The 16347-nt window shown below is 39.6% G+C and overlaps 1 protein-coding gene across 1 annotated transcript; it reads right to left on the bottom strand.

The window, feature by feature from the left end:
- Nucleotides 1–13044: 13044 nt before the first annotated feature.
- LOC306875834 (uncharacterized protein) lies at nucleotides 13045–15904 on the bottom strand. Its single transcript, XM_079426579.1, has 5 exons — nucleotides 15762–15904; nucleotides 15119–15427; nucleotides 14889–14988; nucleotides 14278–14332; nucleotides 13045–14160 (listed from the first exon to the last, which is right to left on the bottom strand). The coding sequence occupies exons 1-5, from the start codon at nucleotides 15829–15831 to the stop codon at nucleotides 13936–13938; spliced, it is 759 nt and encodes a 252-aa protein (XP_079282705.1). The 5' UTR covers nucleotides 15832–15904; the 3' UTR covers nucleotides 13045–13935.
- Nucleotides 15905–16347: the final 443 nt, after the last annotated feature.

Genomic DNA, 16347 nt, shown 5'->3' with positions numbered 1-16347 from the left:
CTGTAAGCAGACTCGTCACCGTCCTGAATGAGGCCGATCAGTGTGGTGTCGTCTGCAAACTTCAGGAGCTTGACAGAGGGGTCTTTAGATGTGCAGTCGTTGGTGTAGAGGGAGAAGAGCAGTGGGGAGAGAACGCAGCCCTGAGGAGCTCCAGTGCTGATGGTGCAGGTGCTGGATGAGAATTTACCAAACTTTACTGACTGCTGTCTGTCTGTCATGAAGCTGTTGATCCACTGATGGACAGAGGTTGGGACGGAGAGCTGAGTTAGTTTATTCTGAAGGGTGTCCGTGATGATGGTGTTAAAAGCAGAGCTGAAGTCCACAAACAGGATCCTCACATAAGTCCCTGGTCTGTCCAGATGCTACAGGATTAAGTGCAGTCCTATGTTGACAGCATCATCCACAGACTTGTTTGCTCTGTAGGCAAACTACAGGGGGTCCAGTAAGGGTCCGGTGATGTCCTTCAGATAAGCCAAAACTAGTCTTTCAAATGATTTCATGGCCACAGATGTTAGAGCCACAGGTCTGTAGTCAAGTACGGTAATTTTGGGTTTCTTTGGGACGGGGATGATGGTGGAGCGTTTGAAGCATGAGGGGACTTTGCACAGCTCCAGTGATCTGTTGAAGATCTGTGTGAAGATGGGGGCCAGCTGATCAGCACAGGTTTTTAGGCAAGCTGGTGACACACCGTCTGGGCCTGGTGCTTTCCTTCTTTTGTTCTTTCTGAAGACCTGGCACACATCTTCTTCACTGATTAGAATTGTAGGTGTGGGGGAGAGGGGGGTTGCTGGAGGTGTTAATGGTTGTGTGGAGAGGTGTTCAGGACGGGTGTGGGATGATTTTTCAAACCTACAGTAAAAGACATTCAAATTGTCTGCCAGTTGTTGATTCTCCACAGTACTGGGGGATGGTGTCTTGTAACTGGTGATATCTTTCATAACTTTCCACACTGAAGCAGGATCACTGGAATATAATTTGTTCCTTAGCTTGTCAGAATAATTCCTCTTTGCCACTCTGATCTCCTTTTCCAGTGTGTATTTGGCCTCTTTATACAAGATTTTACTCATGTGTGTCTCCTGTTGGCAATGTTGAATTACTGCAGCTCAGTGTTTGTTATGGTGTCACCTTGTGTTTTCCTTCAGTAAGAACTCAAGATCCTGAGATACATCAGTCACAACAGCAATATGCCAAATATAATTGTCTAAAATAATTTCTGCTCATTCACATTTGGTAATCAGTTCTTTGTAATAAATTGCCTTCCAATCACTGTTTACCCTGATGGATCTTTTCTGTATTCTTGATATCTAATAAAGCATATTAAAACTAAAAACGTCTGTTCTTGTGTCTAAAAATGGAAATTGAATCTGTATAATGTGTCAATGTCCCTGGCCCATGTATTTGGTTAAAATTTGAAATCAGATAATCAAATAACATTTTTGGGACATATACAAATACAGTGCAAGCACAATAGTCATAAATTACTGACAGATCTTCTGAAACTGTATTCGTTATGGGACAGTCTCATACTGACAAACATCTTCCTGTACTGAGAGATGCTCATCTGATGAGTGTCAGACACACACTGCTGTCTTCAGAAGAAAAGATGTTCATAAAACTATGTGAAGACAGTAGAAATGATGAAAACAAAGATAAATCAATTAAACACAAATAATAGGCATTTCAGCTCCTGCTCAAAACTCTAGATGTAAAGATATTTGTTGAATATTGTTGTGATATTTGGGCAGTGAACAAACATGATGTGGTAAACCTGATGGAGCTGTGTAGGTGGGTGACAAGTTGAGCAACTGACTTACACAGTCATTATTGTGTTTCTCACAGTCAGAGATCATCTTCACCTATGCAGAGCACAAAAAAATAGAAGGACGAAGAAAACTGTTGAAAATACACTACAAGATTTAACTTTTCACTCACAGTTTAAAAATTGATATCATGTATGTGATATATAATAACCTGTACACCCTCCTGGTCTGTTTCACAGAGATCAGAGTTCATCTTCATCTGCTTCAGTTTCCTGTTAAATGATGAAGAATTTGAACATCACAAAATGCAGCTTAGTTCATTGTGATAATATGTACATACATCTATTCAACAACTGCAAATCCACTCTTAACCACCCCTTTATGTAAATCACACCTTTTCACATTCCACTCACAATGTTCAAAACACACTGATGCAACACACATGGAAAGTTCTGTTTAAGATCTTTAAGATCAAGTCAAGTGTCATTTCCATTACATTAGGACTAATTTCATTGCTATCTTTTAATGTATCTTCAATAAATTCAATTAAACAATTTTGTTCACACATAATTTTGCATAATTCAACTAAATTACAGCTCGACTGTAAATGGCACACAGTGATAAATTATTATTTTTTTGTTGTTGTTATTTTCATTAAACATCACATTCATATTTTATTTAAAACTTTTCAGTCACACTATTTTCAACTAGTGTTAGCTATAACCACATGCAAAAACAAAAACAAAACCAAAACAAATAATTATTATTATTATTTTGAAGAAACTTGGGGTGTAATAATTGCTGGTCATGATGCAAATGCATGATGCCACAATTCATTATGTTACAAACATGCAATTAAATAACTTTCACACAATAAATATTGAAATGCAAAGTAAATAATAATAAATGGAATGTAAATTGAATTAAATGGAATGTAAATAATAATAATAAATACCCTTTTTATGATTAAAAGTCATGTCAAGTCCAAGTCAGGACAAGAGTACAACAATAAGTTAAAATAATTGATGAAGGCAGGGGAAATGTGTCCAAGACAGTTTTAATGTGACCATCATATAACAACATGAAAATGTAGAAATCTGTTTGTTTTAATAATGATAAATTCCCTGGAGTTGCCTGAAGAACCACTTCATAAAGATTTAAAAATATATGTTGGGATGCTTGGAAATACTTGAAGGATATTCATTAACACCACTTAAAAAAATGCAATCAAATATTGTCTCTGACCTGTGAATGCAGATGCTGATGGTGATGATCAGAGAGATCATAATGACTCCACAACATGAGATGATGATGATGATGATGATGATCAGCGGCGATTTGTTTGGGTGATTCTGGTCTGATCTGGATTTCTGAAAGATACAAAAGAGACCATTCAGTCAACCAGCACTACTCACTATTAATTATAAACATACTGTACTTATAGTTGCTGCATTTGACTTGTTTTATAGACAAAAATATATATATAATAAAAGAAATCATGTATAACCTGTTATTGTTTTTTTTTTTTTTTTTTTTTTTTTTGCTTTTTTTTTTTTTTTTATTAACAACAATTTACAAACCTGAATAACAACTTAACAGCATGATATCAAGTATCAATTCAACTTTCCCCCCATATAACCTGTTATTGTTAATGTCCATCTCATCGCTGCTGGGTAACAACTGTAGTTTCCAGATGCTTGTATTTGATGTATTGTTAATTCTCTTGGAGCTGCTGGGTCGAAGTGAATCCTGTTTAAGCTGAATTTTCTCATTGTTCTGTTACTGTACTATTTTTAGAGTCACGACTAAAAATAATGGAGCTGTTATATTTTTCAACAGCTGCAACAATATTTTTAATCATCAGATATGTTGGACTTTACACTGCATAACATGCATAATCCTGAAACATGCATAAAGTGAGACAAGGACATCATAAAAGAAGTTAGGCGATGAAAGAAGCAATGATCTTAAATCAGTACCTGCACAAGCCAGGAGCATAATAACAACACAGAGAACCCGATGAAGAATCCTAGTTTGAAAATCAACCATAACAGTATGCTCAGTTTGAGGTCTGTAAAAGAGTGTAAACTCAGGATCGTGTAGACGTGCTGTAGAGACTGAACTAGTAAAGGAAGAAGTGAAGACAGAGAGCAATGCATATAAGAGAGCTGATGAGTTTAATAAAGCAAAAGAAACAGAATAATCACTAAATGATGTGCAATAACGTCTCAGGTTATGTATGTAACCCTGGTTCCCTGAAGGGAACGAAACTCTGCGTCGAAACGCTAGGGGAATGCCTTCAGCGTGACCGCGCTCTGAATCACATGTGTAATCTGTCCAATGGAAGGGCGAGACGTCATGGGCTGGTGACGTAATCGACCAGGAAGTATAAAAGCACGTGCGGTGGAACCGGCGTTTGCTTCCGGAATGAAGCAACCGCTTGCAGGGATGCCGGAAGTATGGCCTCGAGATGCAGCATCTCGTTCCCTTCAGGGAACCAGGGTTACATACGTAACCTGAGACGTTCCCTGCCAGGAACTCGAACTGCGTCGAAACGCTAGGGGAACGAGATGCCCACGCCACCAGACTTCCAAGTACCTGCCCTGTGTGTATCCCTCAGGTGCACAACGAGGGCGAGAGAAAAAGGGCCACGAGTGGCTAAAGTGGTCGGCCCTGCGTCCCAAAGGCCAACTTCTGAGAAGTGAGTCTTGATCCCCAAGAAGGGGGAGAGCAGAGGACTCGAGGCTATGGAATAGCATCCTGATCCACCACATAGCATAAGCTCTCTGGCCGGAGGCCTCAGCCTCTGGAGGAAACCTGTACTAGGGGGTGTCTACCTACTGAAAGGCCACCGAGAAGGGTTGGTATACCTGCCACGTAGATCCTCAGGGTGGAGTGGGTTACCCGTACGGAGAAACGGGCCTGCAGAAACTGTACCAATCGGGCAGTTAACTAGGTCGAGGTGGCGGTCTCCGCACCATGAAGTGAAAAGTTTCCACTTCAGGGCGTACAGTTTCCTCGTAGAGGGAGCTCTGGATTGGAGGATGTCTCAGCAACCTTGGTTGAGAGACCGGAAGCTATGAGCTGTGCCTACTCAGAGGCCACACCCACAGTTTCCACAGCTACGGGTGAGGGTGGGCGATAGTGCCACCCGCCTGTGAGAGGAGATCTCTCCTGACAGGAATCTCCCATGGAGAGTCGTTGAGGAGAGAAATCAGGTCCGAGAACCATACTCGGCCCGGCCAGAACAGTGCTACCAGTAGTAGACTGACCTCGTCCCGGCGCACTCTCGCCAGAACTCCCGGGAGCGATCGGGGGAAAGGCGTATAGACAAAGCCTCGGCCAAGTCTGTACCATAGCATCCAGTCTCAGTGGAGCTGGATGACCCCGGGCCTCGGCCCCTGCCTCTACAGGATGTCTGCTCTCTTGCGCACCAACACATGGTGTTCTCTTAGGTCACCGCGTGGAGAACCCCTTGGTTCTGAGCCACCACTGTAGGGGTCTCATATACAGCAGGCCAATAGATATCACATTGGACGCAGCTGCCATCAGACCCAGCAGTTTTTGAAATTGCTTGACAGTGAGTGACCGGCCTTCTTTCACTCTCTTGACTGACGTGAGGATCGACTCAATCTGAACAGGGGACATGCGTGCCTGCATCGTGGTCGGATTCCACACCACTCCTAGATAAGTGGTTCTCTGTTCTGGAGAAAGCACACTTTTCTTGGCGTTCAGTCTCAACCCCAGCTCTTTGAAGTGCGCGAGAACGACACCTCGATGTCGAATCGCCAGCTGCTCCAATTGAGCTAGAATCAACCAATCGTTGATGTAAAAGTGTGGGGTGAGAGTGCAAGGCCAAAGGGAAGAACCTGATATTGGTAAGCTTTGCCCCCAAAAGCAAACCTCGGGGACTTCCTGTGAGTGGGAAGGATGGAGGCATGGAAGTGTGCGTCCTTTAGATCGATCGTGACAAACCAGTCCTCGAACTTGATCTGAGATACTTACCTGTTTGAGTTTTGAGCATCTTGAACTTCAGTCTGCTGACTGAGCGGTTCAACTAATGCAGATCTAAAATGGGACTCAACCCTCCATCCTTCTTGGGAACTATGAAGTACCGGCGCTAATAGCAACCCTCTGTTTTGTGCCTCTCTGTATGAGGAGCTGGCACGCGGCGAAGGCTGCTCCCGCCCAGCAGCCCCCTGAGTTAGAGATCGGCGAGGGAGAAAACGCTGGAACACCGCCGCTTGTTTACGGGCCTCCTGGTACCTGTCGACGACGGAAATGACAGCGTTGCCGAACAGGCCAGAAGGCGCAAGCGGGGCGTCCATGAGGAAGACCCCATCTTCTCCTTCATGTCAGACAGGGTCAACCACAGAGACCAGCGATTCTACGAAGCTCAGAGATAGCAGATTTGAGCTCCTATCCCTCATCTAGCACTTAAAGCAGGTACGTCGGCTTGGTACGCCTGTAACACCGCCATGGTGTGCAGACACTCACCAGCCTGACCTGCAACCACGTACCCCTTGCCCACCAGCGCTGAAATTGTGCACAGCGGCAAGGTCGGAGCCTTCAGAGACGGGGACAGATAACTTGCGAGCGTCTGTTCCACCCGGGGCATCGCTTCTGATATGAATGAGAATGACGTAATGCCTCGGCAACGCGCGCTGCAACAGCGAACTCTCACTCAAAGGCGGAAGAACCGCACCACGGGCTTCCAGCCCCGAGCGAGAGCGCTAGATCTGGGGAAAGCAGGAGGAGATAGGGCGAACCCGTCTCTAACCCGTCCGCCAGATCCTTGTTTCGATCCCTGCAATCTCACTCGCCGCCGTGCCTCAGCAGCGGCGGAACCGCGAGATCGTACGGCGAGGAGAAGCACAATCAGCCCCATTTCTTATGGTGCGTTCACACCAGACGCGAATGAAGCATCAAGCGCGAGTGATTTACATGTTAAGTCAATGCAAAGACGCGAATGCGATTCGCGCGAATGACGCAATTTGCACGAATAACGCGGCGTGAATTGAGCGTTTCGGCCGTTTGACGCACGTAACACGCAAGTTGAAAAATCTGAACTTTGGTGGATATTCGTGCCGCGTTAACCAATCAGGAGCTTGCTCTAGTAGTGACGTGATTAGAGCCGAGGCAGAAATCCGAAACAACAGAGCACAAAATCATCGTCGCTGTATGTGGAAACCCGGAGCTGTACGATAGGCCAAAGATTACCTGTTAGATTTACCCAAAACAAATTATATCTTATGTTTATCCATTACAGAGACATCAGACCCAGCAGCAAATGTCAGAAGGACTAGCCGAGGTTATGCTCCTCTCTTCGGGATACATGAGCACAAGCGCCCGGTGATAGCGTGGAGCTCACGTCTCCGAAATCGGCAAAACACATTTTCAAATAGGCGCTGTTTTTATAAATAAACCGCAGATTAGAGTTTTAAACAACTACATTATCGGCTGAAATACACTCGTCCAGTGTTTCCATAGCACATAAAGTGCAACTACCCTCTCAACAAAATCCATGTCAGCCATTTCGCAACGAGACTGGAGCCGCCTGCAGAAGGCCCTCCCATGACGCGGATTCGCGTCTGTTGTGAAGTGAATTTCACGCGCGAATGAAGTGAGTAAACTCAAAATGACAAGCGGAGCGTGAAGCCCTCTCTCTGGGGGGAAGAAACCGCGGGGCGGGCTTCCGATCCCAGAGAGCGGGCGCTGGATCTGATGGGAAAGGAAGAAGATAGGGGCTCGCCCGTCTTCATTCCCTCCACCTGATCCATGTGCAATTCCCACGAGCGCAGCCGCCGCTCCGCCTTTTTTCTTTTTCTTCGGCAGAAGCGGGACCAGCACCGCGAGGAACTCTAGTGAAAGCTCACTCCTCAAAGAGAGCCTTCCGAGAGCAAGCATACGAAGTGACAAACACTCACAAAAGTGGCCAGTGAGCTCCCTCGAGAGCAGCCCACTCACGGACTGTGTTTATCCCCAGCAGTGATGCAGCGTTTGCAGGGAGGAACATACAGACTGTAATGCGATCTGCTCTCGCCCTTGTGCTTGCACACATTGTGGAGCTGATCATTTATTTTAATAAATTATTCAAAGTATGATGTTTCATAACTTAGAGAACAGAACTTAAATGTCTTTAATAGTAGTTTGGTAAATGGCAAAGCAATTACATTCACTTTTACATTAATTGAGCTAATTTTATTCTTAGCAAAGTTTATCATTTTTAAGCATATCTAATTTAAATTAGCAATGCCTTTAAATTTTGGAGTGCATTGATGTGATAAGCAGAAGAGTACTATGACAAGAGGCACTCATGATGCTGAACACATGATGATTCAGTAAGATTGACAGGAATAGACAAGAAGAGCCACAGAGGGCTAATAACAGAGAAACAACATGATTCACCCTATTCAACAAGCTACAGTGAAACGCAGAAAGCACATGAAGCACATGTACAAAATCTATGACACTCTGTTACTTGCATCCCTAAAAATGGGTGCCATAGAGTTGAAACATTAAACATGATACATTCGTTTACTGAGCTCATGCAGTCTTACATTATTGGAAATACAAGAGCATTGCACGAGCAGCCATTTTAGTTTAACTTGGTAACTGAACACCATTTTGCAAATTAACCACAAATGGGTCACTTTGTATTTTTGAAAGAGAGTCATAATTGCCCATCCTCAACCCTCTGATTCTTTTATTATCAGTTACATTTGCATCCTAAAGCTCCAGCCTCAAACCTCGCATGTCACATGAACAAACGTCATGATGTTTGATGTTTATGGCATAATATTTGACATTAATAAATTATTTAAGACTAAAGAGAAGCATAAATTACCTGTTTTACCATACAAAATGATTGTCAGATGATGTATAATGACATATATCATAAAGTATTTTCCAGTCGCATCACAAATTTAATTCCTCACCCACTTGAAAAAAAAAAATCTATTAGGCCTACATCAGGTAGAGGCAAAGAAATTATGACAAAATAAAATATTTAAATGATGAATGCCTTCTCTAGCATGAAAATAGTCTCAGCCGCAGACATCATGCCCACAAAATTTCTGCCATCAGTCTGAAAGTCTGGCTACGTGAGACTATGAAAATGACTGACAAACACCTACCAGTATTGAGATGCTCATCTGATGAGTGTCAGACACACACACTGCTGTCTTGAGAAGAAAAGATCATGTTCATGAAACCGTGTGAAGACTGTAGGCCTGATGAAGACAAAGATAAATCAATGAAAAACAACGGGGATTTTAGCTCCTGTTCATATATCTGCTGTGCTGTTTATAAATGATCGTGTATATTTATAGCTGTTCGTTTATAAAAATTACACAATTTTTTATTAAATGGAACAAAAGTGATTTCATATAGTAGTTTGATTGCACAACATGTTTCCATCAAAAAGTGAGTCAGTGCTATTTGTTGGGGGCCAGTGACAAACGGTTCCAGTGAACAGACATGACGTGGTGAACATGATGGAGGAGTGTAGGTGTGAGTGACTTACACAGGCTGTTATTGTGTGTTTGTCACAGTCTGAGATCATCTTCACATATGCAGATTATACACAAATAGAAAGAAAGTACTTCAAGAGCAGATATACGTATGTGTTCAATAATAAGCTGTGCTGTGGTCAGTATACTTACATCCTCTGAACCAGAGTTGATTTTCTGCCTCAGTTTCCTATTAAAATGATAATGAATTTTGAGAAGAACAGAATGCAGCTCAATTCATAAGCAAAGCAGTGGCTGATCACTGTTTATGTAGTAAGTATGGATGTCTGTCAAATGTAGGGCCTCTTTTAGTCCTTTAAAGTCTCTTAAAACACTTTTCACACGAGTTCACTTCATTTAGCCCCTAACCATATTCAATGTGATGGAATTTTAAAGATGGAACGTTTTAAAAATGAAATAAAATGACGACATAATATCAAATTATATAAAAGTGCATTTTATACATCACGAATACAGTATTTATGTTTATTATTTTAAAATTGAAATTTGTGTCAGACAAGAGTTAAACAATGAAATCTAAAAGTACATAAACATAAAAGTGTGGCAGAGGCAAAAATGACAAATGGTAAAAATGGTAGATGTTATTTACAAAAACTGTAATTAGAAGTGAAGAGCTGTTTGTGTTTAATGTAAAATATCTGGGGTGGGCATAGATAACTTTTGTCAACAAAGCTAGCTATTTCTATAGATTTAAATAGACACTGCTTACAAACATATTTGAAAAGTAGCAAGTCATGAAATATTAATTATGAAATTAATGTATAAAGAATGAGGGACGGTATTAAGGAAGCTTATCACTCTATAGCACGAGCTGGAACAGCATTTTAGTGTTTCTTTGCGTAAGAAATGTTAATGAAAACTCATTGTCTCTCACCTGTGAATGCAGATGCTGATAGTGATGATCAGACAGATCATAATGACTCCACAACATGAGATGATGATGTTGATTATGAGCAGTGGTATTTGTTTGGGTGATTCTGGTCTGATCTGGTTTTCTGACAAATACAAGAGTCAAACATTCATGATATCAGTCAACCAGCACTAATTACTAGTTACTAGTCACTTACAAACTTATACTTGCTGTACTGAATTCTTTTACAGAAAAAAATATTAATAAATAAAATCATGTAATAACCTGTGTAATAACATGTAATAATCACAAACGAGTGAAGAGTACCTGCATGAATCAGGAGAATAATAACAACACAGAGATCCAGACAAAGAATCCAGGTTTGAAAATTTGCCATAACAGGACACTCAGTTTAAGGTCTGTGGCAGAGTGTAATCTGTCTTACGGTCCGCTCAGGATCTTGCACGTGCCGTAGAGACTGAACTAATAAAGGAGGAAGAAGCAGAAGACAGAGAGCAATGCCTAAGACAGTAGATGAGAATATACTTTTATATAACAGAAAAGATTGGACATAAAATTCACATTATCAGTTACACAGAATATCAGCTGCATTATCATGTCCACATATTTAAATTTTTTGCTGCTTTAAAAAAAATGCAGATCAACTACTCAATGTGTGAATGCAAACACAGGTCATCTAAATACAATACTTATATATAATGGATAGCAAAGTAAGATATAGGGGGAGCGCTGAGTTTAATGTGCCCCACCATTATTAAACTATGCTGTTATATGACATTAGCAATGAACTTTACACTATTTACTTTAATTAATTTTAATGAGAAACCATGAGAAGCAGGTGAATAAAGACTGACAGTCGATGTTTAATGTTCAGAAATTATTTAAAGAAATGCAAAGCATTTTTTCTCGTTTATGTGAGCTGTCCCAAGTTTTCATTCTAAAAAACACCATTTTATTTTTGACAAAATGTTTTAGTTTGTCTTGTTTTTTTTTTCATTAGATCTGATAATATTTTAAGCTGTCATATGGTCTTGTTACAACATGCCCCTCTGATGTTACAATGAACCCCACCTACGGGGCACGTTGTCACATTTCACTTCCATTTTCTGAGCGTAAATAAAGAAAAAATGTATACAATATAATTATGAAACAAAGTGCCTGATTTGTTCTAGACAAGTGTGTAATTACTGTGGATTATTATACTCTGAACCGCATGTGGGTTTACACAAACTGAGAAAGTGAAAACGTGTTAGAGTGCGCCTAGCGTTCCCCTACAAATGTGTTTGGTTTTGTGCTTTAGTCTGCAGTGACCAGTGAAACCACAGAGCACATTTTCCACAGCAGAACTGTCACATCCTGTCACTGCCTACTGTGTTTGCTTGTCTTTTCGAGCATTTCTTGTTCTGCTTTGTGTTTACTAAAACAATCTCTACATTTTTCTTATGCTCTGGCTTGTTCTCCTGTATATTTCTCTTGAAACTGAGTATTGCTCTGGTCTGTTATAACCTCTGGTATGAAAAGTTTTGTATTTGGCTCATTACTTGTGATGTTCCTTGGTAAGTCACTTTAGATCAGATCGTCTTACATAACATTATTGTACGTCTATGTTATGTTCATAAAATATTGTATGGTGGTTAAACATAATTTCATGTTTAGTGCTGTATTTCTGAAGTGCACTATTACAGCCCATCAAATTACATTTGCCTAGCGTTCTTTAAAACTGCAAAATGATCTGTGCATCTTTGTTTGTTTAACTGAGTATATTATGTAACATTCAGAATGAATATCCACAATATTGGGGAGACCAAATGTTTGAACGAACAAATGTAATTATGTGTCTGATTTTTCCATTTTTGTGTCATGAATAGTTGAAGACATAGACCTATTTGAATGTGCTGGTAAGAGGAAGAGGTTTAATTCAGAGACCGTTGTTGTTAGCAACACCGGTGGCCGTTAAGTGAACTGCAGCCAGCAACTTATTAGCTCATACCCCTGCATATGTGACTACAAAATGCTTCTTTCAGCATTAACCTGAAAACTGTAAGCAGTCATTTCACGTGAGTGACTCTTTCACATAAAATCCATCTACAGGCTTTCATATGACAGTCTAGGATGTCAGGAAAGATCTGGTTGGTCTATAAAGTAGGAAGCATGTTTGTGTGGCCGGAATAACAAACCACACAAAACTTAAAATGTTTCTCATGACCAAGAGCAATGAAAAGTACAGGTAGATGGAACACCTGCTAGGCATTGCTGCCGGTCGCACCTCCTCCGGTGCCCACGAACATTCACACATCAACGAAGAGCACTAAACATTACCAATAAACAAAAAGTTCAGTTTCAAAGCTTTTGAAAAATGTATCCAATCTACAAATTAGAAAAATTTCACTGGTTCATGAGGTGAAGGAAAAGGGGAGAACCCCCCCCCCCCCCCTCCCTTAATTCAGATGTCATACACAACTTCAGCAGACCAGCATAACACAATGACTGAGGGCAATTTCTGATATTGCAAAGTCATGCATGGATAAATCGATAATTTCCTCATAGATAATACACCTGATCATACACCTGAACTTCTGGTATCATTGAGGCTATAAAATAACCAAATCATAATGACTAAATACTGCTTCACGCATCAACCACAAAGGAGAATTGCTGCATCTCTATGCTGTCTTTTCCACACATTACAACAAACGTAAGATTCTACATAAGGATGCAAGCATATTAGATTTATTATTATTTCTTGCCACAGTCATCTTTGACATGCATACTGGGCGTTTTCAGATTTTTTTTCCCTCACTTTAAATAGAAATAATTAAGGACATTATGAAATTTAAGTGATGTACAATGTGAAGTGAACAAATATCACACTACCTCTGTTGCATTTGCTTCTCATATGCTTTATTATTAATATATTTAAAATCTGCAATGATGTGGTTGTCACACTTACAGTGTCAGAAGGACGAGAGAAACGTGGAGTACAATCAACAGTCTTTTACTCAGCGAAACACAGGGGTAATCCAATACAGGAATGAGTTACAGACACATGTAAAGATGAAGTAGACCTGACAGGGGAGAAACGCACAGACAGGAACTTAAATGCAAGGGGTAATCAGGGAAACACAGATGCAGGGAATGAACGAATTAGATCGAGGACAGGAACATGACCAAATAATGGAACACTGGAACAGAAACAGGTGCCAAACAGGTGCATGATCCTGACAGTGGTCAAGAAGTTGATGTGTGAATATGTGAATGTGTTGTAGATGTAGGTGATGTTGAGGATGTGAAATCTGTTGACTAAAATCTGTAGACTTGCCCTGATTTTCGGCAACTTTAGTGTCAAATTTTCCACACTGTATGTCTATGTACAAATTTGGGCAAAAGTGTACTCCCACCTTAAAATACTTTAGTTAATAGTTAACATGAAGTTACAATGTAAAATATTTCTAATGTTAACAAATATAACCTTATTTTAAAGTGTTACCATTAGTTATTTGCAATAAACCACCTTCCATTCACTTGTCAACATCCCATTGTACTTATTATTGTTGTGATGGTCTTCTTTTCAATCCCATGAAAATGACAAAAATCTTGCTGTATTGAGAGATGCTCATCTGATGAGTGTCAGACAGAGACGGCTGTCTTGAGAAGAAAAGATGTTCATGAAACTGTATGAAGACTGTAGACCTGATTAAAACAAAAGATAAAACAATGAAACAAAGAACTGTTCAAAACTCAATTTATAAGTGATCATGTAAATTTATAGCTGTTAATTTATAAATATGACATGATTTTCAATTAGATGGAACAAAACGGATTTTACAGTGCTTTGATTGCACATGTTTCCATCAAGAAGTGTGTCAGTGGTATTTGTTGGGGGCCGGTGACAGACATGATGTGGTGAGCATGATGGAGGAGTGTAGGTCTGTGTTGAGTTCAGTTGACTTACACAGGCTGTTATTGTGTCTTTGTCACAGTCTGAGATCATCTTCCCCTGTACAGATCATGCAGTTATAGAAATTAGATTAAGATGTATATAAATGTACAGAATTCAAGAGCAGATCTCATATATGTGCTGAATAATAACCTGCTGTGTAGTAAATATACTTACACCCTCGTGTTCTGTTTCAAAGAGATCAGAGTTCATCTTCATCTGCTTCGGTTTCCTGTGAGGTGGTGAAGCATTGGCAGAACAACACAATGCAGTTCATTATGGACATCAAATCATAATGTATAACAATAATAAAATGATCAAATGCAGAGGGCTCTTACTGGATTTGAATTATTTAATAGCTCACAAATATTATTATTTTAATAAAAACATATTATTGGTCGTTATAGAAAGGATGTCACAATTTATGCAAAACAATCTAAAAAATTCATTTTAATATTCAATTTTCATTTTCAGTTCATTCATCAGTTCATTCATAAACACTTAAATGGATATGATAGCAGGATTAAATGGAAATGTAGCAGAAATAAATAATGATGCCATGATAAAAATGTGTCTAAGACAGTTTTAATGTGACCTTTATATGACAAAATGAAAAAGTAGAAATCTGTTTGTTTTAATGAGTATGAAGCCCTGAGGCATAAAAGTGCACAGAGTTGAAGAACCAACATATAAGGATTTATAAAAAAAAAATAAAAAATAGTGATGTTTAGATACTTGGGAAGGATATTCATAAACAAAACTTTAAACAAAAACTCATTGTCTCTCACCTGTGAATGCAGATGCTGATAGTGATGATTAGAGAGATCATAATGACTCCACAACATGAGATGATGATTTGTTTGCGTAATGCTGGTCTGGTTGTGTTTTCTGAAAGATACAAAAGAGTCCACATACGATATCAGTGAACCAGCACTACTCACTACTAGTTACAAACATACTTACAGTTTAAGCTTAGCATTATTAAAAAATAAATAAATAAAATAAATCATGTAATAACCTGTTATTGTTAATATCCATCTCATTGCTGCTGGGTAACAGCTGTAGTTTCCAGCATCAGACGCTTGTATTTGATGTATTGTTAATTCTCTGAGAGCTGCTGGGTCTATGTGAATCCTGTCTGAGCTGAAGTTTGTCTTAGTTATGTTAATATCAGGGACCTGCCTAAAAATAATAGTGTTGTTGATTTTCCATGTGAAATCATCATCATATTGGGTTTTGTTGCAGTGAAGTGTAACTGTTTCCCCCACAAACACTGTCTTGTTAATGTGCCGCTTGATCTTTGACTCTTGATTAGATTTGGAATAATCTGAAGAAAAGACAAAATCACAATCACTGCAGGTTTACAGTAAATGCACTGGATGGTAAAACTGAAAATGATTTCAGTGTCATCATGTAGTAGAAACAATGTGCACATGCAAAAATGCTCATGAGACACGTTGTTCATATGGTGACCTGATAAAAACACATTCAAATGCAAACATAAAATTTATCACCAACTGCACTGAATGTTAAATTCATCATAACACTATGCTGGACGTCATACCCATATCAACTTGAATAAGGTACATTGTGTTTATCGGCTTTCAGACATCATAAACAAAATAAGTGAGGAGGAGAAAATGTTTATAATAAATCAGTACCTGCATGAATCAGGAGAATAATGACAATATAGAGATCCAGGTGAAGAATCCTGGTTTGAGCATTTGCCATAACAGGGCTGTGAACAAGCTTAAGCTGCTCAGGAACTTGTAGACATCCTATAGCGACTGAACTAGTAAAAGGAAGAAGTGGAGACAGAGGGCAGTAATAACCCTTACGAAAAAGAAGTGTGCAATTAGTATACTTCTGTTAAACTAAAAATAGGAAAGTTGTTATGTACTTTTCAGAAATATACTTAAAATGATATTTAAGTATACTGGACTTATACTTACAAAAAGTCTAAATATATTTGAGCTATACTTGTGCTCCTAGAATCCGTGTTTTCATTGTTATATGGTAGGGGCGCTAGTACACATCTACTGTACAGAATTTCCTAAAAAAAAACACAAGTGAAGAAGAAACCGAACAGATAGGCTACTTCCACATCAGACATAAAACAGCATCAAAACTGTGTAACGTTATGGAATAAGATGTCGACCAATGAAGAGGTAATAATGACTGTCAAGCTTTGGGGTGTTGACCGACTTAATCTACATTTTGATTATCATTCTGAATCCAATTCATAGT

This window comes from Barbus barbus, assembly GCF_936440315.1.
Source record: "Barbus barbus genome assembly, chromosome: 10".
In the NCBI taxonomy this organism is placed as follows: Eukaryota; Metazoa; Chordata; class Actinopteri; order Cypriniformes; family Cyprinidae; genus Barbus; species Barbus barbus.
Note: the sequence above shows the minus strand (reverse complement) of the source record. Positions and strands in the feature narration are given on the sequence as shown.